This window comes from Bombina bombina, chromosome 9 (assembly GCF_027579735.1).
Source record: "Bombina bombina isolate aBomBom1 chromosome 9, aBomBom1.pri, whole genome shotgun sequence".
NCBI classification, from domain to species: domain Eukaryota; kingdom Metazoa; phylum Chordata; class Amphibia; order Anura; family Bombinatoridae; genus Bombina; species Bombina bombina.
The window spans coordinates 257,448,784-257,472,946 of NC_069507.1; the positions used below are offsets into that span (position 1 = coordinate 257,448,784).

At 41.4% G+C, this 24,163-nt stretch overlaps 1 protein-coding gene across 2 annotated transcripts in view; it reads left to right on the top strand.

Annotated features, from left to right (window-relative positions):
• Positions 1-24,163, top strand: part of ZYX (zyxin) — a 37,510-nt gene that overhangs the window by 5,821 nt on the left and 7,526 nt on the right. For both annotated transcript variants that reach the window (XM_053692785.1, XM_053692786.1), the window contains exons 2-8: positions 3,009-3,284; positions 5,065-5,294; positions 5,378-6,304; positions 10,414-10,531; positions 11,694-11,863; positions 21,030-21,208; positions 21,324-21,444. In XM_053692785.1, coding sequence (XP_053548760.1) covers positions 3,017-3,284; positions 5,065-5,294; positions 5,378-6,304; positions 10,414-10,531; positions 11,694-11,863; positions 21,030-21,208; positions 21,324-21,444 — 2,013 coding nt within the window. In that variant the 5' untranslated portion in view covers positions 3,009-3,016. The remainder of the gene's footprint in view (positions 1-3,008; positions 3,285-5,064; positions 5,295-5,377; positions 6,305-10,413; positions 10,532-11,693; positions 11,864-21,029; positions 21,209-21,323; positions 21,445-24,163) is intronic.

The following is a 24,163-nucleotide window of genomic DNA, read 5'->3' on the forward strand; positions in this document are numbered from 1 at the left end:
CTCTCACTGTACCGCTGCTCCCTATTCCTATAGCTCTCACTGTACCGCTGCTCCCTATTCCTATAGCTCTCACTGTACCGCTGCTCCCTATTCCTATAGCTCCCCCAGCTCTCACTGTACTGCTGCTCCCTATTCCTATAGCGCTCCCAGCTCTCACTGTACCGCTGCTCCCTATTCCTATAGCTCCCCCAGCTCTCACTGTACCGCTGCTCCCTATTCCTATAGCTCCCCCAGCTCTCACTGTACCGCTGCTCCCTATTCCTATAGCTCTCACTGTACCGCTGCTCCCTATTCCTATAGCTCTCACTGTACCGCTGCTCCCTATTCCTATAGCTCCCCCAGCCCTCACTGTACCGCTGCTCCCTATTCCTATAGCTCTCACTATACCGCTGCTCCCTATTCCTATAGCTCCCCCAGCTCTCACTGTACCGCTGCTCCCTATTCCTATAGCGCCCCCAGCTCTCACTGTACCGCTGCTCCCTATTCCTATAGCTCTCACTGTACCGCTGCTCCCTATTCCTATAGCTCTCACTGTACCGCTGATCCCTATAGCTCCCCCAGCTCTCACTGTACCGCTGCTCCCTATTCCTATAGCTCCCACTGTACCGCTGCTCCCTATTCCTATAGCTCCCCCAGCTCTCACTGTACCGCTGCTCTCTATTCCTATAGCTCTCACTGTACTGCTGCTCTCTATTCCTATAGCTCTCACTGTACCGCTGCTCCCTATAGCTCCCCCAGCTCTCACTGTACCGCTGCTCCCTATTCCTATAGCTCCCCCAGCTCTCACTGTACCGCTGCTCCCTATTCCTATAGCTCCCCCAGCTCTCACTGTACCGCTGCTCCCTATTCCTATAGCTCCCCCAGCTCTCACTGTACCGCTGCTCCCTATTCCTATAGCTCCCCCAGCTCTCACTGTACCGCTGCTCCCTATAGCTCCCCCAGCTCTCACTGTACCGCTGCTCCCTATTCCTATAGCTCTCACTGTACCGCTGCTCCCTATTCCTATAGCTCCCGCAGCTCTCACTGTACCACTGCTCCCTATTCCTATAGCTCTCACTGTACCGCTACTCCCTATTCCTATAGCGCCCCCCAGCTCTCACTGTACCACTGCTCCCTATTCCTATAGCTCCCCCGCTCTCACTGTACCGCTGCTCCCTATTCCTATAGCTCCCCCAGCTCTCACTGTACCACTGCTTCCTATTCCTATAGCACCCCCAGCTCTCACTGTACCACTGCTCCCTATTCCTATAGCTCCCCAGCTCTCACTGTACCGCTGCTCCCTATTCCTATAGCACCCCCAGCTCTCACTGTACCGCTGCTCCCTATTCCTATAGCTCCCCCAGCTCTCACTATACTGCTGCTCCCTATTCCTATAGCTCTCACTGTACCGCTGCTCCCTATTCCTATAGCTCCCCCAGCTCTCACTGTACTGCTGCTCCCTATTCCTATAGCTCCCCCAGCTCTCACTGTACCGCTGCTCCCTATTCCTATAGCTCCCCCCAGCTCTCACTGTAGCGCTGCTCCCTATTCCTAAAGCTCCCCCAGCTCTCAGTGTACCGCTGATCCCTATTCCTATAGCTCCCCAGCTCTCACTGTACCGCTGCTCCCTATTCCTATAGCTCCCCAGCTCTCACTGTACCTCTGCTCCCTATTCCTATAGCACCCCCAGCTCTCACTGTACCGCTGCTCCCTATTCCTATAGCTCCCCCAGCTCTCACTATAGCGCTGCTCCCTATTCCTATAGCTCTCACTGTACCGCTGCTCCCTATTCCTATAGCTCTCACTGTACCGCTGCTCCCTATTCCTATAGCTCCCCCAGCTCTCACTGTACCGCTGCTCCCTATTCCTATAGCTCCCCCAGCTCTCACTATACCGCTGCTCCCTATTCCTATAGCCCCCCCAGCTCTCACTATACCGCTGCTCCCTATTCCTATAGTTCCCCCCCCAGCTCTCATTGTACCGCTGCTCCCTATTCCTATAGCCCCCCAGCTCTCACTGTACCACTGCTCCCTATTCCTATAGTTCCCCCCCCAGCTCTCATTGTACCGCTGCTCCCTATTCCTATAGCCCCCCAGCTCTCACTGTACCACTGCTCCCTATTCCTATAGCTCCCCAGCTCACTGTAACACTGCAAACCATTTATTTACCATTTGGTACTGCACCCCAGTTTTACAGCCCCCAGATCTGCTGTAGCAGATTCATGACACATTCAGTGAGAGCCTCACATATTTACTCTGATATGATACAGCCTTGTTTTAAGTGCTGAGCTACGCGGGAAAGCCCCCGGGAGAATTTCCATGGAAACGGGAAGAGACAGACGGAGGAAGGCGTTCAGTACTGAGCTGGCAGAGAACTATATGCCGGATTGTTTCATAGTGAGAGTTAAATTACACAGAAATGCTATGCACCTTAACCCTTGGAATGCTTAATGGGGCACTGAACCCAAATTTTATCTTTTGTGATTCAGGTAGAGCATGCAATTTTAAGCAACTTTCTAATTTTCTCCTATTATCATTTTTTCTTCTTTCTTTATTGCTATCTTTATTTGAAAAAGAATGCATCTAAGCTTTTTTTTTGGGTTCAGACTCTGGACAACACTTTTTTATTGGTGGATGAATTTATCCACCAATCAGCAAGAACAACCCAGGTTGTTCACCAAAAATGGGCCGGCATCTAAACTTACATTCTTGCATTTCAAATAAAGATACCAAAAGAATGAAGAACATTTGATAATAGGAGTAAATTTGAAAGTTGCCTAAAATGGTATGCTCTATCTGAATCGCGAAAGAAAAAATTTGGGTTCAGTGTCCCTTTAAGACCACAATAAAGCTTAATTAACCCGTTAGCATTGTGTCTTGTGATGAAATGTTGAGAAATCTTTACAGATTACTATTGTTCACTGAAAACAAACCTAGGATAATCTATACAAAGCACAACTGACAATATTCTTGTATTCTGTTGTGGAAAACTGTGTTTTTCTCATTTGTTCCTCTTTTCAATTTGCACAGACTCTACGATGGACCCAGCTGCACCAGCCACTCGAATGACGTCATCCTTTACCATTAATATATCAACTCCCTCTTTCTATAACCCTCAGAAGAAATTTGCCCCGGTGGTGCCTCCAAAGCCAAAATTAAACCCATTTAAGGCATCAGATGGCTCTGAATCCCTAAACTCCTCTGCAGGTTCCCAAGAGCAATCCTCAGGACCTGGGATTCATCGTGCATTTGTGGGCAAAGTTGGTGAATTCCCTATGCCTGCCCTAACTGGTGGTGATAATGAAGGTACCAGAAATGTCTCAGGCATTGTATAGAGGCTCCTTTCTGCTTGTAATACCTCTGTCTCTTAAAGGGACAATATTATAATATAAAATAATTATAGATAGTAAAACAACTTTATTTATTTTACATATTTTTCCTGTAATTTAAAGGGATGGTCTACTCCAGAATTTTTGTTTATAAAGATAGATAACCCCTTTATTTACCATTCCCCAGTTTTGCATAACCAACACCGTTCTATTAATATACTCTTTAATTCTGGGATTACCTTGTATCTAATCTTCTGCAGACTGTCCCCTTATTTCATATCTTTTGACAGACTTGCATTTAATTTAATCAGTGCTGACTCTTAAATAACACTCCACAGGAGTGAGCACGTTATCTATATAGCACATATAAACTAGCGCCATCTAGCTGTGAAAAACTGTCAAATGCACTGAGATAAGTGGTGGTCTTCAATGGCTTAGAAATTATCATATGAGCCTACCTAGGTTTAGCTTTCAACAAAAAGAACAAAGAAAATTTGTTGATTAAAAGTTAATTGGAAAGTTATTTAAGATTGCATGACCTATCTGAATCATGATTTTTTTTTTAATTTTGACTAGACTGTCCCTTTTAAGCCTGAAAATTATGGATTTTCCAGTTCTGAAAACTGAATCAGCACACAGCAGGCTTAGCAAGCCTAACCTTGCCACATATCAGATTCTGATCTGTAGTGTGATATCTTATCTTTTATGCTAAAGCCAAATAATGGATAATTTGTTCAAGGGACATAAAACCCAAAATGTATATTTTATGATTGACTTAGAACATACAATTTAATACATTTGCTTCTTTGGTATCCTTTTGGTATCCGATTGGCCGCAAATCTGCCGGGGGCGGCATTGCACCAGCAGTACACAAGAACTGGTGGTGCAATGATAAATGCTGACAGCATACGCTGTCGGCATTTATCGATGTGCGGCAGACATGATCCGCAATATCGGATTATGTCCGTCCGCACCTTGTTAAATAGGCCCCATTGAGTGAGCCATTGACAAGTGGATTGCTGCTTCTGATCCTACCTAGATATGCTTTTCAAGCATTTCTTATACATCGGTTTTATTTACTTTTTTACATTTGCTTCCTGCTGGGAATTCTTCATATCTTTGTGGCTCGGTATTTGGCTATCACATTCCCTGTTTTGGCAAGTTTGAGATTTTTCTACCTGACAAAACTCTTTTTACTGTAGCGGCTATTTCAGATACATCCTTTAGTTTGTCACTCTTTTGTGGGATATACAGATCCCCCCCCCCCCCTTCATATTAGTTCATCGATAATGGCCAACAAATTAAAGTTCTGTTAGTTGGAGGGGCATTAGTCATTTATATGTATCAGCAATTCTAATTCTGTTATAAAGAGTAATTGTGTTACCAAACGTTTTAGGGCTTTGCTGTTGCATGTTTACACCCCTTAATAACTCTCTTAAATATGCTTACCTGGTTTCATTTACTGGGCCAATGAGAGGCTGCATGTCACTACTCTAAACAATCTATGTGGCATGTAGAATTATCATGAAAGCTGCAGCATATTTACATATTCTAAATGTACTCCAGTTTGTCTTCAGAAGGTGAAAACAATAATGTGCATAGAGGGAAATTTGGCAAAATAAATAATGATTGTGCATTGCTTTTTTTTTTAATTGTTGGATTTATTTCTCTATTGAATCAATATAATTCATATTTTAGTGTGTGAAAGTTTATGGTCTCCTATACTCATCTTCTGGGTCCTGTCATTTTCACCCTAGATTTTGTGCTCCCACCTCCACCACCTGCTGAGGACACCTTAGGGTCTCCAACCTCTTCCTTCCCTCCACCACCACTTAATTTTGGAGATGATGTACTTGGGTCCCCAACTGGAAGCTTCCCCCCTCCTCCTCCTCCAGACTTTCCTGAACTTTTCCCACCCCCAGCAGAATACTCTTTTCCATCACCACCTCCTCTGGAGGAGACATCTCCTGAAGCAAAGGACAACCAGGTAACTGGACTTGAGGATGCAAAGTAATGTGAAGGGATAAGCTTTTAGATTTTGTTCATTTAACATTTTGTTGTCTTTTGCAGGTTATTCCTAGCGAAGATCCTATTTCTGTTGTTCCTGCTCCTCCTCCAGCCCCTCCAATGTTTACCCCCAAACCTGTACCTACAGCCCCTTCTATCTTTTCTCCTAAACCTGCTGCTCCTTCACCAGTTGCCCCCAAGCCATCTGTCCCCTTTATCCCTAAAGCTTCACACACCTTCTCCCCTACCCCTGTAACGCCCCCATCTACACAGACACTTTCTACTAAACCCTCTGCACCTTCCACTTTTTCACCAAAACCAGTTGCTCCCCCCACTTTTTCCCCTAAACCTGTTACTCCTCCTACTTTTATCCCTAAGTCCATCGCACCTCCAACATTTTCTCCTAAACCTTCTTCTACTCACACTTTTACTCCCAAACCATCTGCCCCCAACACATTTTCCCCAAAACCAACAGAATCTACTACAGAAGCGCCCAATGCTCCGCAGAAATTCACACCACAGCCAGTTACAAAACTAAACTCCCATGTTACAGCTGAAGCAGTCGCTTCACCACCTCAGTCAGGTTCACGACCAACTGGATTCAACTTTGTGCAACAAAGGGAAAAGCCACGCGTTCTAGAGAAGCCAATGGCTGTGCAGGAAGTATCGCAGCCTGAAAGTGCCAAGTGTTTAAAGGACCATGGTGACAATGGCAGGAATTATGGGTCACAACCTGAAAGTGTAAAGAACCTGCTACCCCAGACTAAGAATGGCAGGAGCTGGGTGGCACCATCAGAGAATGTCCAAAGCCTAAGTAACAAGCCTGAAAATGGCAGGAGTTTTGGGTCCCAGCAAGAAATTGGGAGAAATCTGGGAAGTACTGCACAGAACCTGAAACCACAGCCAGAAAGATTTCAGAACCAAAGACCAGTGCCTGATGCCAACCAGAATAAAGTACCGATGCCCATTTCTCACAGACAACCAGAGGCGGTTAGTATTAAAAAAAAAATAATAAATCTTTATTCCATAAATTTAGAAATAAATATTTTATTTTTTTATCACATGGAATTTTAAAATCTTTTTTTTTTTTTTTTTTTTTTTAAAAGCAGCCAGGAACAGATCTCAAAGCCTGTTGAATAACTTGTGTTGCTACTTATGGACAGCACTTTAGCACAAATTCTGTAGGATTCATTTAAATCTATGAGCAATGGGGATAAAAACAACATTTGCAAAGTTAAATATACATTGCAATTCTCAGCGTCTCATGAGCGGTTCTTTAACTATGTGTTTAAAATCCACTGCTGGAGTGGCACACATAAGTGCAGGCTCAGTAGTGCTAAATGATGGGCTCTAACAAATTGTAGAATGTAATTTGTGCACTAAAATGTTGCTTTAAATTACAGAAGAAGTATTTAAAATAATAGCTTTTTTTGTACTTTAACTGGGAATTTAATGGGCCGCTAAACAAAGTGACAAATTCACAATTAAACAATAGCACTTTCTTTGAAATTTGCCAAATATTCTACTGCTCATTGCAAATTCAAAATTAATCCAATGTTTCCTCCCATTGTATCATGTGACGGACACCAGCCAATCATAAAATGCCTATGTTTATACTGTGCACATGCTCAGTAAGAGTAGGAGCCTCAGAAAGTATGCATATAAAAAAGTGCAGAGTTTAGTAATAGAAGTATTATGTAAACGTGTTTTTTAAATTGCATATTTTATTGGACTCTTACCTTTTTAGTGTTGCTTTTAAGGGGCCGCCAAACAATTAAAGGGACATTGTACTGTAAAATTGTTTTGCTCTTAACGAGTTCCCAATAACTTGGTACAGTGCGATGTTTCTTTAGAAGGCAGAATTTTGTTTGTCAACCAGGCAAGGATGCTTTTAGATAAAAGTAATAAATAGCTGGAAAAATGGAATGCAACAAAGGTTTTTTCCGACGAGGTAATGAAAGGTCAGAAGTCATCTTAAAGGGACATGCTACTCCAAAAATACTCTGGGTTTCATTTAACAGCATTTAAAAATATATGAGAGTATTTTGTAGTTTTTTTTTTTTTTTTTTTCTTTTTGTTCCCCCAAACAATTATTTATTTTTGTGCTGAATAAACCATCTGGTTCCTCAGAAAGTGCGCATATTGATAAATGAGCATAAATTGAAAAGGTGTGTTTTTTTATTGTACAGACAGAGCAGTTTTAAGACTTTTCAGTTTAATTCTATTATCGGTTACTTTGTTTTCTTGGTATCCTTTGTTGCCATGGTCACCCAATCCGTTTAACATGTAGAAGCCAGTAAGAATATTTAGGAGCCAGACAGTGGTATTTGTATAGTGATATGGAGAATAACCAAAAATGTTAGGAGCCAGGGGTACAATTCTAGGAGCCAGTAGTTCCTTGGCTCCTGGGTGTGTTGAGTGCTGCATTGTTGAAAAGCATACATAGGTAGGCTCAGAGCAGAAATGTTCTACTCTGTGCTAGCTGGTAATTGGTGACTACACATATGGCTCTTGTCATTGGCTCACTGGATGTGTTTAGCTTAATCCCAGTGCTTTGCTTTTCTGGAGATGACTTTCAGTATAAGTTTAAAGGGACATTGTACACTAGATTTTTCTTTGCATAAATGTTTTGTAGATGATACGGTTATATAGCCCATCTGGTAGTGTTTTTGTAAAAAATTATAGTTTTGCTTATTTATAAATAACATTGTGCTGATTTCAGACTCCTAGCCAAGCCCTAAAGTATCAAATGTATACTGATGTCTACAGATCCCTGCTTGCTCCTGTTTGTCTAATGGGACTTTTCATATGCAGGGGAGGGGAGGGTCTGCTCTTTCTGCTTTCTCAGCCCCTTTCACTGGGTGTCCCAGTCTAACCTCATCAACAGAGCTAAATTGGGAGCTTTTACATTTTTATAAGGTTTTATACTGGAGTTTTAGATCAGTATCTGTGCATATTCTTATTTATAGTAGTGCCTATTATGTGAAGTTATATGGAAATTGTTGTATACTCTCCCTTGAACCCCTCTGCAGAGGTTAAACACATAGTTAAATGCAAGCAAAAGTGCAATAATAAAATGATATAACACATTTAGTGCTTTCTGTTTGTGCCCCTTTAAGTCTCTTAAAAAACAGTAAAAACAAGTCAGATGTAATATCTGTTATTGAGCCCTGCTCTGTAATATCTGTTATTGAGCCCTGCTCTGTCATATAATCTGTTATTGAGCCCTGCTCTGTCATATAATCTGTTATTGAGCCCTGCTCTGTCATATAATCTGTTATTGAGCCCTGCTCTGTCATATAATCTGTTATTGAGCCCTGCTCTGTCATATAATATGTTATTGAGCCCTGCTCTGTCATATAATCTGTTATTGAGCCCCGCTCTGTCATATAATCTGTTATTGAGCCCCGCTCTGTCATATAATCTGTTATTGAGCCCTGCTCTGTCATATAATCTGTTATTGAGCCCTGCTCTGTCATATAATCTGTTATTGAGCCCTGCTCTGTCATATAATCTGTTATTGAGCCCTGCTCTGTCATATAATCTGTTATTGAGCCCTGCTCTGTCATATAATCTGTTATTGAGCCCTGCTCTGTCATATAATCTGTTATTGAGCCCTGCTCTGTCATATAATCTGTTATTGAGCCCTGCTCTGTCATATAATATGTTATTGAGCCCTGCTCTGTCATATAATCTGTTATTGAGCCCTGCTCTGTCATATAATCTGTTATTGAGCCCTGCTCTGTAATATCCGTGCTATTGAGACCTGCTCTGTAATATCCCTGCTATTGAGACTCGCTCTGTAATATCCCTGTTATTGAGACCCGCTCTGTAATATCCCTGCTATTGAGCCCTGCTCTGTAATATCCCTGCTATTGAGCCCTGCTCTGTAATATCCCTGCTATTGAGCCCTGCTCTGTAATATCCCTGCTATTGAGCCCCGCTCTGTAATATCCCTGCTATTGAGCCCCGCTCTGTAATATCCCTGCTATTGAGCCCCGCTCTGTAATATCCCTGCTATTGAGCCCCGCTCCGTAATATCCCTGCTATTGAGCCCCGCTCTGTAATATCCCTGCTATTGAGCCCCGCTCTGTAATATCCCTGCTATTGAGACCCGCTCTGTAATATCCCTGCTATTGCGCCCTGCTCTGTAATATCCCTGCTATTGAGCCCTGCTCTGTAATATCCCTGCTATTGAGCCCTGCTCTGTAATATCCCTGCTATTGAGCCCTGCTCTGTAATATCCCTGCTATTGAGCCCCGCTCTGTAATATCCCTGCTATTGAGCCCCGCTCTGTAATATCCCTGCTATTGAGACCCGCTCTGTAATATCCCTGCTATTGAGCCCTGCTCTGTAATATCCCTGCTATTGAGCCCTGCTCTGTAATATCCCTGCTATTGAGCCCTGCTCTGTAATATCCCTGCTATTGAGCCCCGCTCTGTAATATCCCTGCTATTGAGCCCCGCTCTGTAATATCCCTGCTATTGAGCCCTGCTCTGTAATATCCCTGCTATTGAGCCCTGCTCTGTAATATCCCTGCTATTGAGCCCCGCTCTGTAATATCCCTGCTATTGAGCCCCGCTCTGTAATATCCCTGCTATTGAGCCCCGCTCTGTAATATCCCTGCTATTGAGCCCCGCTCTGTAATATCCCTGCTATTGAGCCCCGCTCTGTAATATCCCTGCTATTGAGACCCGCTCTGTAATATCCCTGCTATTGAGACCCGCTCTGTAATATCCCTGCTATTGAGACCCGCTCTGTAATATCCCTGCTATTGCGCCCTGCTCTGTAATATCCCTGCTATTGAGCCCTGCTCTGTAATATCCCTGCTATTGAGCCCTGCTCTGTAATATCCCTGCTATTGAGCCCTGCTCTGTAATATCCCTGCTATTGAGCCCCGCTCTGTAATATCCCTGCTATTGAGACCTGCTCTGTAATATCCCTGTTATTGAGCCCCGCTCTGTAATATCCCTGCTATTGAGCCCCGCTCTGTAATATCCCTGCTATTGAGACCTGCTCTGTAATATCCCTGTTATTGAGCCCCGCTCTGTAATATCTGAAACCACAGTCAGCTACAAATCTGCTCTTTTTATTTTCAGGATCAGGCTTCAGGGCCACAAGGGCTAAACATGAAGGAAGTGGAGGAGCTGGAAATGCTGACTCAGCAGCTCATGCGGGAAATGGATAATCAGCCCAGCGCTGAGACGCACAGCATGGGTACGTCTACATACGCGAGCGTGTTCCTGTGCTCTAGGCCCATCTGTCATTCACTGGAACAAGTTCCTACGCACAACTAGTCTAAACTCGCCAATAGGCTCCTGGAGTTGTTAATGATCATTTTCTTTATTGGTTTAGGCACAGAGCCCACAAGTAGTTCAGGGATCTTCGTCTTCACATACCGTAGAAAACGTTCCATACAGATCTTATCGCTAAGACATAAATAGCTGCACACGATGTGTAATCATCTGCCACTTAAACAATTAAACTCCGTGAGCCCCATCTGTCAACTGCACAAGTGAAGTGGTTAACCTGGGCTCACTCGGGATGTTTCATCTGGTTATATAATAGTTACAATGTTTCCTATATTCAGGGGGACGATTGTCTCTGGCTTCTGATTATTTACTTAGGGCTATTAGTGAGATTCTGTTACATTCTGTCTTGTACCTACTAGTACCACATATAGCTTGTTAAAGTATAGTACTAAAAATGATTCTTTTTTATTATTTATGTAAAAGAGCAGCCGATAAACCTGTGAATGCATTTTATTACAGCACAATTGCTTATATATAACTATGGGTTAAACATATAGGGTTAGATTGCAAGTGGTGCGCTAAATAACTAGCCTTTACAAGTGGCTAATTTAATGCTTCTGTGAGCTTGTGATAGCAATTAACGCTCAAAATATTAACTGCATTGCTTTGTAAAAAAATTAGAAAGTTGCTTAAAATTGCGGCTCTATCGGAATCATAAAAGATAAAAAATTGTGCTTAGTATCCCATTAAAGGCATTTCTTGCAATATATATAATAACATTTTATAGGTTTTTACCAGCATGATATATGTGTGGGGAAGTCTAGTTTTCAAATGATTGTTAGTTCCTTGTTCTCTGACATGGAATGTGCGTGTAGGTTTTTTTCTAATTAATATTGTTTTGACAATCTAAAGAAATGTCTGTGGTTTAACCAAAATAATACCCACTAGTTGATTTAATGTTTTTGTCCCAACCTCAGCTGGCTGATTATAGAGCACTATTATGGATTTTTCTGTGATAATAAATAAGTCACCAGTGCTGAATTATTTGATATGTGTTTATATATTTGCAATAAATGCTCTTGCAGAAAGCAAAACACCTGAACTCTTTTTGTTTATTGTTTTCCCAGATCTTTGTCATTTCTGTGGAAAAGGGCTGTCCCGTACAGAGACCGTAGTGCGAGCTGGAGAGCATCTTTATCATGTGACCTGCTTTACGTGCTCGAAATGTGATCAGCAGTTACAGGGTCAGCAGTACTATGAGAGCGAAGGGAGACCGCTTTGTGAGGAGTGCTACCAGGTAAGTCTTTATTTTGTACCGGCAGCAAAATCCTTTGTTACTGCTTATTCTAAGACTTGACAGATATGCCTGGGATCTAGAATACAATGTTATTGTCATTGGATAATATGCCATGTGGTTCTTAGGGTTCACTTAGTCAAAATCACAGTCCCCTGCTGTTCCAGATTAGTAAATGGCTCTGAATGGAGGATATCTACATATGCCTTGCGCATTCTTATCTGGAATGACAATATTTTATGAATTATGTATGCAGTGTACAGTTACAATTCTCAGAACTGGAAAACCCACCATGTGTAAATACAGGAAAAAAGAATCAAAGTAAATAATGTTAGAATATTGCAAACGTGTTTTTACTAGGAATAACTAAAGCGGCAAACACACGTACAAATTGTAGGGAGTGTGCACGGTCTTCTTATGTGCACACTTTCTGAGGAACAAGCTCTTACTAAGCATATGCGTATACGGGTCTGTGATTGGCTTGTGGTTGTCACGTGATACAGGGACAGCAAAATTAAAGGAGGCTTTTAAAATTGTCAGAAAAAACAATCTACTGTTTTGTATTGCATTGTCTTCGTATTATGCACTGGTTGGTTCTGCAATTCTTCTGTATTTAAAGGGATATGAAACGCAAACATTTTCTTTTGTGATACAGACAGAACATTCATTTTCTAGAAAGTTTCCACTTCTATTATAAAATTTGCTTCATTCGCATGATATTCTGTGTTGGAGAGATACCTAGGTAGCATCTGGAGCACTACATGACAGGAAATAGTGCTGCCATATAGTGCTCTTGCAAATGGGTAACACTCTTGCAAAACTGCTACCATATAGTGCTCCAGAAATGGGCATCCTCCTAAGCTTATGCCCCTGCTTTTCAACAAAAGATACCAAGAGAATGAGGACACATTGATAATAGGAGTACATTAGAGCATATGTTTTTAAACAACTTCCTATCTGAATCATGAAAAAAAAAATTGTTTTTCATATCCCTTTAATGATGTGATTGGCTGGTGGCTGTCACGTGATTCAGGGACAATGAAGCTTATAAACTTCTACTGCTTTGTATTGCATTGTCTTGGTATTAAGCACTGGTTGGTTATGAACTGTGCTGTATTCATTGGTCCTTATTTTATATTACAATTGCTATGTGTTTGATATCTCTCTACTGTCTGCAGTTTAGAGAGCATTAGCTGGAATAAGAGGTGGACAGTTTCTTAAAAGCCGACCAGCTGCCCCTCTGTGCTGTGCCCATGTCCTGTGCTGTTCCTGTTTCCTGCACATTTCTTGCTGTGCCCGTGTCCTGATGCATTTCTCTCTGGGCTGTGCCCGTGTCCTGATGCGTTTCTTTCTCTGGGTTGTGCCCGTGTCCTAATGCGTTTCTCTCTGGGCTGTGCCCGTGTCCTGATGCGTTTCTCTCTCTGGGTTGTGCCCGTGTCCTGATGCGTTTCTCTCTCTGGGTTGTGCCCGTGTCCTGATGCGTTTCTCTCTGGGCTGTGCCCGTGTCCTGATGCGTTTCTCTCTGGGCTGTGCCCGTGTCCTGATGCAGTTCTCTCTGGGCTGTGCCCGTGTCCTGATGCGTTTCTCTCTCTCTGGGTTGTGCCCGTGTCCTGATGCGTTTCTCTCTCTGGGCTGTGCCCGTGTCCTGATGCGTTTCTTTCTCTGGGTTGTGCCCGTGTCCTGATGCGTTTCTCTCTCTGGGCTGTGCCCGTGTCCTGATGCGTTTCTCTCTCTGGGCTGTGCCCGTGTCCTGATGCGTTTCTCTCTCTGGGCTGTGCCCGTGTCCTGATGCGTTTCTCTCTCTGGGCTGTGCCCGTGTCCTGATGCGTTTCTCTCTCTGGGCTGTGCCCGTGTCCTGATGCGTTTCTCTCTCTGGGCTGTGCCCGTGTCCTGATGCGTTTCTCTCTCTGGGCTGTGCCCGTGTCCTGATGCGTTTCTCTCTCTGGGCTGTGCCCGTGTCCTGATGCGTTTCTCTCTCTGGGCTGTGCCCGTGTCCTGATGCGTTTCTCTCTCTGGGCTGTGCCCGTGTCCTGATGCGTTTCTCTCTCTGGGCTGTGCCCGTGTCCTGATGCGTTTCTCTCTCTGGGCTGTGCCCGTGTCCTGATGCGTTTCTCTCTCTGGGCTGTGCCCGTGTCCTGATGCGTTTCTTTCTCTGGGCTGTGCCCGTGTCCTGTTTTGTGAGTTTCTCTCTGGGCTGATAAGTTAGGCAGCACACGCACACAGTCGCTTGGAGCCGAGCGGTCTCATAACACATTACTGAGTCTTGGAGTAATCACTGCAGCCTGCACCTGAGGGGATGCAGCAAGTTTCCTTAATTACACAATTCCAGCCTGCCTCCTTTTTTAAGAGATCGTCTGTTCCCTTTCACTCTTTCATATAAACCGTTTAGTTTCTTTAGAGTGACTGGATTATATCACTGTTTGCTGTGTGAGTCAGTAGGAGCTTTCTGTGATCTGTAAGTACATTAAATGTTATAAGACTGTAAGATTACAGGAGTTTATTGGAATGTGCTGGGTGTGTAGAGGGAAGACAAAGTGATTACAATCACCAGTGTCTTCTAAGAACTATGTGAGAACCTTGTCATGGAATTAATTAACCCTTTAATCTCTGAGTTGCCTGGTATTGTGATGCAGAACTGCTGGCCTGTTGGGATTTATTTTTATTAGACATCTATTGTAACTGAATGTGCTTATGTGTTATGGGGAATTAGCTCTTTTGATAGTGCTGAGCCCTCGGGGTATGAGGTGTCTGCCTAAGAGCTAACGTGTGTGGGTTGTTGAGGTGTAGGGTATGAGGTCTCTGTTCAATAGTTTATGGGAATAGGGGTTTAATGGTGTGTGTCTGTGCCCTGTTTGTGAGGGTTACAGGGTCTATGTCTATAAGATGATGTTTGCCGGATTGTAGGGGGGTTATGGGGTGTCTGAGAACTTACGTTGGTTGAGTTGCAGGGGGAGTATGGAGTCTTTGTGAGTTGATGTTGGATTGTATAGGGGGGGTTTGGGGTCTGTGTGAGTTGATGTTAGCTGGATTGCAGGGGGATTATGGGATATCTGAGAGCTAGTTAGCTAGATGGCCGAGGGATTATTTGGTCTCTGTGAGTTGATGTTGGATTGCGGTGGTGTTATAGGGTCTTTGTGAATTGATTTTGGGTGGGTTATATGGGTCTGTGTCTGAGAGGTGATGGTGGGTGGATTGCCGGGGGTTATAGGGTCTCTGTGAGTTGATGTTGGATTGCAGGGGGATTAAGCAGTGTCTGAGAGCTGATTTTTGGTGTATTGCAGGGGGTTATATGGGTCTGTGTCTGATAGGTGATGTTGGTTGGTTTGCAGGGGGTTAGAACGAAGTTGCAGGACAACCGATTATTATTTATTTTTCTTTTTATTCCGCCTAGCTTTTTATTCAATTGCCCATAACTGCTTAACAGTTTGTGCAAAGCTCTTGAAATCAGGTTTGCTGGTACAACCTATTGCTCTGCTACATCTCATGTAACATTGAACTCATAGGTCACATGCTCTTGCAGCCATATTGCTTTTTGCGACAAATTTTGATAAATGCTTAAAAATCTTTTACTCTGCAACTGCTTATGCTACAACTTTAAAACTTGCTGTGCTCTCTGCTGCTGTTACCTAGATTTGCTATTGCTCAAGAAGTGCCTTGGTCACACGAAGTGGCAGCCATCTTGCATTTTGTGAAAATCTTCAAACATCTTCTTCTGTTAAACCTCTTAGTGTAATAAAGCACAATTTTGCACATATGCTCCTTGCAAGGTCCTCTACCAAGTTTGTTCAAACTGCAATTTTTTTTTTCTTTCCATAATCAACATGGCTGCGGCGAGACATTTTTATCGACTTTTAATTCCGTAAAGTTGCAGTTTATGCATTCATTTTGTACTACTTTTTCTATATTAGTGTAGTAGACACATGATTACACATAGCCATGATCCCGAAAAACAATATTGCAGTCAAAGTTTGCATTGCACAGTCGCCTTCGTGAAATAAAACATTTACAAATTTTAATGAAACTTCAGCAAATTGTAGAGGTCTATGTTGAGCATTATTGTGTGCAATATGAAAGCCATACATTACACGGTGTGGTAGCCATTTTGTTTTGTATGCACTATTTTTAAAAACTACACAACTCTTCTTCTCTGAAACCGCTTCTGGGGCAGACTTAAAATTTTGTTTATAGAGTTATCTTATGACTAAAATTTAGATTTGTTCAAGAGAAGTTGATAGGTCATGTGGTTTGGCAGCCATTTTGAATTGTTCAAAAATGCTTAACAATATTTTTAAATAAATAATAAAACAAAAACAGTTTTACAAAATGCTTTATTTTTGCAATGTTTATTGACATCTATGGTAAGGGATATTGTGCATAATATGGAGACTGTATATCATATGATCTGGCAGCCATCTTGTTTTACGCGAAAATTTCAAAAATATATTTGTCTTCAACCGCTTATGTTAGAACTGTGAAACTTGCTGTATAACCTTATATTGTGACCTAGAGTCACAGTTGTTCATGTTGAAGGAATTGGTCACAAGCTGTGACAGCCATATCGGTTTACCCAAAGCTGTAAAACCATATATTGTGACCTAGAGTTACATCTGTTTGTGTTGAAAGTATTGGTCATATGGTGTGGCAGCCATCTTGAAAAACGTAAAAAAAAATGTTTGTTTTTTTTCCCAACTGCTTATGTTAGATCTGTCAAAACTTGCTGTAAAGCTTTATATTAAGACTTAGCTACTTGTATGCCATTGCAAAGGCGATGTGCTTGGCCACCTCTATTGCTGCTTGCTGCTATATTTATTATTGTTACAGACCTCACAAGACACCAGCAATAGCACTATATGGTTTATGCAAAGTTGTATTGTCTGTAATCTATTATAGACACAGAAAGCAGCAGTTTTAAAGTTCCCTTTTTGCATTGCTGCATTTAGACCTGATTCCTCTGCCTTTCTGTTCAACACTGGGAATCTCTCTCCTTTTATTGAATGTGTCGAAGAGCTGTTATACATATGAATTTATACTCCTTTTTATACAGTTTAAAATGATCTATGTAGCATACTGCAAATGGCCATAGAACATATTGCATCAGAATAAGTATCTTTTAAAGCACCACTAAACACAGTTGAATATCACAAAATGTCAGGATCCAGCACTCGCACCATTATCAACCCCCGGGGTGCACTTCAAAAAATAGTATGCAATATAATCAAAGGAAGGCACCCGCCGTTTTTTTAGCAATCAATTTAATGAAACGGTTAACGTTTTCGGGGTCTCCCCCGTCCTCAGACCAATGGTTTTGATTGCCGAAAAAACGGCGAGTGTCTTCCTTTGATTTTATATTATTATGTATTTATATAGTGCCTTTCTCCCAGTGGGACTCAAAGCGCTTTTTCAGTGCTCGCTCTCGGAATTCACCAAATCGGCAGCTGCATCCTCGGAAGGATGAAGGGCTGAGTCGGCCCTGCCGGGATTCGAACCTGTGACCTTGGATCTTTTAAACAGGCTTTTGTTGTAGTCAGGGCATTTACCAACTGAGCTACCTCACCGGCCTATGTATATAAATAAAATCAAAGGAAGGCACTCGCCGTTTTTTCAGCAATCAATTTAATGACACGGTTAACGTTTTCGGGGTCTCCCACGTCCTCAGACCAATGGTTTTGATTGCTGAAACAACGGTGAGTGCCTTTCTTTGATATATATATATATATATATATATATATATATATATATATATATATATATATATATATATATATATATATATATATATATATATATATATATATATATATATATATATATATATATATAAATATAATATATATATAAATTATACAAAAGATGACATTTATTATTATTATTTTTTTGTAAAATGGATGTTCATGTCCTTCTATGCTCATGGGTGTGTCACTGTGTACCAATAAAGCAGCGGGAGTTCTGCTTATTATCCCGTAAGCAGTTAGTCCCCTTAAAGGGACAGTGCACTCAAAAAAAAAAAATCCCCAATAATCCATTTCCTGCTAAAGTTTGCAAACAACTTTTTCCATTTTATTTTGTCATTTGTAGTAGTTTTCTTTTGCTTGTTCAAACCTCATCCTATACTGAAAAAAATGAGTGTATTACTGCTCTGTTGAAATGCTATGTAAACGGGAGATAACAGTATATGAACCTTCCATTGGGAGTGGTAAAGAGAGTGATTTTTTTTTTTTTTGTATGTGAAATAAGACGTCCAAATTTTGTGGATAAAATTTACTGTACACTGAAGCAAAGAAGAAACTTCCGAAGATCTAAAGTGAAAGGAAATTAGGAATAGCTATAACGATTCCCAGGAAGCCTCTGATGTATGTATCTGTCGCAGTTTGTATCTCAAACAGGGGAAAAGAAATCTAGTGCAATGCGGTAATGCAGCCAAGTTAGAAGTCACTTGGTGCAGGGCTGATATAGCTCTACGGCACCGGAGTACATTTTATTAAAATGGATAAAAACAATATAATCTGATTAAATATCACTCAGGGTTCCACTGACAATTACAGCTGTCTCCAACTTAGGAGAAAGTCCTACTCCAGAGTCAAACTGCAGTTATAGAGTCGCTTTGTGAGTGAGGCTCAGAGGATCCTGGTATGTTTTAACCCTTCCCCATGACCAGTAAGTAGCAGGTTCTTTGCTTTGGTGATTTTTATTTTTTTTTATTTTTTTTTAAATCACAATATTTGGACTTTTATTTTCATTGTGACTATTTCACTGTTTGGGATAACTTTAACTGTTTGATAGGCATGACAAGAATGCTTTCTCATCGGCACTGAAGTATAAATACAATAGTTGTATATTCTGAATTTCCTGGTCCTGCTGAACAAAATATATATAATTTGTGTGTCACTCACTAAAATATGTACAGTAGTGTTTAAATGTCAGCAATAAAAAAGGTCAAAATCATCAGCTTAGCACAGGGGTAAGAAAAAGGCAGAGCTGCGCAGGGTTAATTGTTATTTTCTTAGTACGTGAAATAGCTGGTTTTGCTCATTAAACTTCCCCAGTCTGAATTCATCATCTCAATACCTAATTATTAGGCTTTGTGTTCAAAAATAGATAACATGAGCAGATCAGCTCTTTCTGCAGCTCCAGCCCATTTACATAGGCATATCCTTGAGAACAATAGGAGATTGTTTTAATGCGCAAAAATCAACTATTTCAATTACAAAAACAAACACAACGGAACAATTTCCAATACATTTTATTATTCTGCAAGAAGTCATTTGGAACACATTAAAGGACCAGTCAACACATTAGATTTGCATAATCAACAAATGCAAGATAACAAGACAATGCAATAGCACTTAGTCTGAACTTCAAATGAGTAGTAGATTTTTTTTATTACAAATTTCAAAGTTATGCATATTTCCACTTCCCTTGTACCATGTGATAGCAATCAGCCAATCACAAATGCATATACGTATAGTCTGTGAATTCTTGCACATGCTCAGTAGGATCTGGTGACTCAAAAATTGTAAATATAAAAGACTGTGCACATTTTTTTAATGGAATTAAATTGGAAAGTTGTTTAAAATTACATGCTGTATCTGAATCATGAAAATTTTATTTAACCTGAGTGTCCCTTTAAGGGAAATAACATTTTAATGTACACTGTCCTATTGAAGTTGGTTGCATAACAAATAGCTTTAATATAACCTTTTCATGCAAACCATTTTAATGTGTTTAAGTTATCCATAGACATTATACACAGCTCTAGAGTTTACTGAACCCTTCAACTACGTTATATCTCTGCGTCTTTTTCTATTTGCACAGTGTAAAACTGCTCAGACTTCCATTTTGGTGCTCAAGACCAAACTGCTTTTTGTTATGTAAAGGACGCGGCAGTTGGTGAGGTGGTTACTTGTCTGAAAACCATCTAAATGTGTAGAGGCCACATTCTATGATGGTTCATAAGAAACTATGTGCATGGTAATTCAATAAGGCAGGGTCAAAACAAAAGTACCAGATTCACCATATGGTTGCACAAGCCCTCTGATCAGAGCCTCTGTGAGTTGCCCAAATTGTGCTCCAGATAAGACACAGTCTGGATTTTGTCCATTTTCTTATATAAAAGTTTTATTTGATAAGCAGCTTAAATACAGAATTGTCCAGTTAAGAACTGGGCACCTGTCACCAATTGCTGAGAGAGGGGTGAGCAGATTGTTTGGAAGGGACCAGTGAGGGTTGGTTAGTATTTGAGTACGATGGCAGAAAGTCTGTTCCAGCATAAAGTAAGAGGGCTGGATTGCAGTGTGTAGATTTGTGTGCTCTAAGCACTGATACTGAGAGACAAAGGGTTAATTTACAGTGAGATGGTTCATAGAGAGTTGCACTAGAGACAGAGGGTGAGGGGGCTTCAGCTGATGGGGAAGAGTAGAGCTGGTGTCAGCAAAGGAAACTGATTAGGTGGGAGGTGAGCTGTGAAAGGACAATGTCACAGAGGTCATAAAGGAAGGTTAAAAAAGAGCACTTAACAGTATTGTGCAGCAAGAGGCGGAGGTTATGGAGCAGTGAGACGTGACCTGCTGGCTTACCTGTGCACTTAATTATGGCAGTCGCTGGTGCGTAGCTGACTAATGATCAGTTCTGCAGTCTCTCTGTAAGCTCCCTATATACAGAGTGTGAGTTCTGTAGCCTCTGTTACTAGAGGGCTGCTTTCTATTGTTAGTTATACTTATAGGCTCCCTAATAAATTAATAAGTCAAGTTTAATTTTATTTAACTTTGGCTTTAAAGGACCATTTACTACAGTAGAAATGCGTAACCAACACTTACATAAAAAGACAATACAATCTCACTTACTTAGGTATTTCAGTTTTATTTCCTTGTCACATGACAGCCACAGCAAATTACAGACTCCTATATGTATATGAGCTGTGAATTCTTTGTTTTTGAAGAAAAGAAAGTAAATGGGATGTAATGGAAATTAACTGGATATTTTTATTGCATAATCTCTCTAAATAATTAAGGTTTAATTTTGTCTTTCATGTCCCTTTTTAATTTTTACAAGATTATCGCCAATTTGGTCAGACACTGTCAGAAAGGTTCTAGACTTTTCTAGTCTGTTGCATATACACTGATGCTGTCTCGTTTGCCGTAGATCCTTTAGTGATGTAAACTCTCCTTTTCAGGACACGTTAGCAGTTTGTGCCGTTTGCGAGAAGAAGATTACAGAGCGTTTATTGAGAGCTATGGGGAAGGAGTATCACCCATCGTGCTTCATGTGTGCCGTCTGCCGTCGTTCATTGCAAGGAGAGCCTTTCATTGTTGATGACATGAACCAACCACATTGTGTAGCAGATTATCACAGGTCAGCTTACATTGTCTGCACTCATTTTTATTCTGTCTTTATTGGTTTGTGTTATTTCCAATGACTTTGTATTTCCTGCTAATTCCATGCAAATTTGTCATTTGTTTTCCTGCAGACGATATGCCCCTCGATGCTCTGTGTGTGGAGAGCCCATTGCTCCTGAACCTGGGCGAGATGAGACTGTGAGGGTGGTCGCTCTTGAGAAGAATTTCCACATGATGTGCTACAAGTGTGAGGTAAGGGGCCAGTTCCCTTTCTACACGCTCTCCCTATCTCGCATAGTAGCCGTAGAGAAAGAGAATTCAGGAACCTAACAAAATACTCTTTTTGTCCCACTCTTTTTTTTTTCTGTTGATCTTCATTGAACATGGTCATCATAACTTAAGTTTCAAGAACATCAAAATACTTTGGTCATGTAGTGCTGAATAATTATGAATCAAAGTAAAATATTCTACACTTAGCAGCACCACTTACATCTTAATATGAGCTTAAATGTTTTATTATATTATTATAACTTTTCACTATATCAATTGTGCATGATTGAAATAAATAATTTACTTTTAAGTTGCTGACATAAACCTGCTAGTTTATCCCTGTGATGTTGGGCATTTAAGTGGCTGTGGGAGGGGCTTAGACTTGGGGTCAGCTTAACCATAAGGCTCTTACTTGGGCGCACTTCATGTAAATGTGGTGGTGTTGTAATTAGAGTGCCCAAATTAGGCTCTTGTCCAGGTTCTTCTAGAATCCCAATTTGACTGTACTGTAGAGATATGAGCATTGTCATTATGCTGTAGAAATGTATTGCTTATATTTGTTACCCAGTCAAGCTGTTCTGCTTCAGTACTGCACACAGGAGATCTTACTGCAAGGGTACTGCTACTTTAAGAGATGGTTTTTCTCCTCATTTTTCACCATATTTTCATCAATCAGATGACATCTTTAGGGTCTTATCGGTATATAGATTTGTCTGAAAAAGAGACAGACTGCTACTCTCACTTTTGTATAATTCATTTATAATGGTTTAAGAAATTGCTATTTACTTTCCCATAAATCCTGGATGTGTGATCCTTCATTTAAAGGTGTCTCCCCATCAGATGAGAGGTATCCTGGCTTTATTTGTGGTCAAGACAAAGGTTAAGACCTAGATCCCTCTGATATTTATTACACTGGGTGTTTAAATGCTTAGGAAGCTTGCTACACGTTATGTATATACAGTATCTCACAAAAGTGAGTACACCCCTCACATTTTTGTAAATATTTTATTATATCTTTTCATGTGACAACACTGAAGAAATGACACTTTGCTACAATGTAAAGTAGTGAGTGTACAGCCTGTATAACAGTGTAAATTTGCTGCCCCCTCAAAATAACTCAACACACAGCCATTAATGTCTAAACTGTTTGCAAAAGTGAGTACTCCCCTAAGTGGAAATGTCCAAATTGGGCTCAATAAGCCATTTTCCCTCCCCAGTGTCATGTGACTCGTTAGTGTTACAAGGTCTCAGGTGTGAACGGGGAGCAGGTGTGTTAAATTTGGTGTTATCGCTTTCACACTCTCTCATACTGGTCACTGGAAGTTCAACATGGCACCTCATGGCAAAGAACTCTCTGAGGATCTGAAAAAAAGAATTGTTGCTCTACATAAAGATGGCCTAGGCTATAAGAAGATTGCCCAGACCCTGAAATTGAGCTGCAGCATGGTGGGCAGGACCATACAGCAGTTTCACAGGACAGGTTCCACTCAGAACAGGCCTCGCCATGGTCGACCAAAGAAGTTGAGTGCACGTGCTCAGCGTTATATCCAGAGGTTGTCTTTGGGAAATAGACGTATAAGTGCTGCCAGCATTGCTGCAGAGGTTGAAGGGTTGGGGGGTCAGCCTATTAGTGCTCAGATTATATGCCGGACACTGCATCAAATTGGTCTGCATGGCTGTCATCCCAGAAGGAAGCCTCTTCTAAAGACGATGCACAAGAAAGCCTGCAAACGGTTTGATGAAGACAAGCAGACTAAGGACATGAATTACTGGAACCATGTCCTGTGGTCCGATGAGACCAAAATAAACTTATTTAGTTCAGATGGTGTCAAGCGTGTGAGGCGGAAACCAGGTGAGGAGTACAAAGACAAGTGTGTCTTGCCTACTGTCAAGCATGGTGGTGGGAGTGTCATGGTCTGGGCCTGCATGAGTGCTGCCGGCACTGGGTAGCTACAGTTCATTGAGGGAACCATGAATGCCATCATGCACTGTGACATACTGAAGCAGAGCATGATCCCCCTCCCTTCGGAGACTGGGCCGCAGGGCAGTATTCCAACTTAACTACCCCAAACACACCTCAGAGACGACCACTGCCTTGCTAAAGAAGCTGAGGGTAAAAGTGATGGACTGGCCAAGCATGTCTCCAGACCTAAATCCTATTGAGCATCTGTGGGGCATCGTCAAATAGAATGTGGGGGAGCGCAAGGTCTCTAACATCCACCAGCTTTGTGATGTCATCATGGAGGAGTGGAAGAGGACTCCAGTGGCAACCTGTGAAGTTCTGGTGAACTCCATACCTAAGAGGGTTAAGACAGTGCTGGAAAATAATGGTGGCCACACAAAATATTGACACTTTGGGCCCAATTTGGACATTTCCACTTAGGGGTGTACTCCCTTTTGTTGCCAACGGTTTAGACATTAATGGCTGTGTGTTGAGTTATTTTGAGGGGGCAGCAAATTTACACTGTTATACAGGCTGTACACTCACTACTTTACATTGTAGCAAAGTGTAATTTCTTCAGTGTTGTCAGATGAAAAGATATAATAAAATATTTACAAAAATGTGAGGGGTGTACTCACTTTTGTGAGATACTGTATAACCCCTAACTTAAATAAGTTTTTTTTATTAATGGATTTTATGCCATTTTAGGTTAATATAGGCAGCATGAGGGTCTCCAACAGTCTAATCTCAGGAATCATA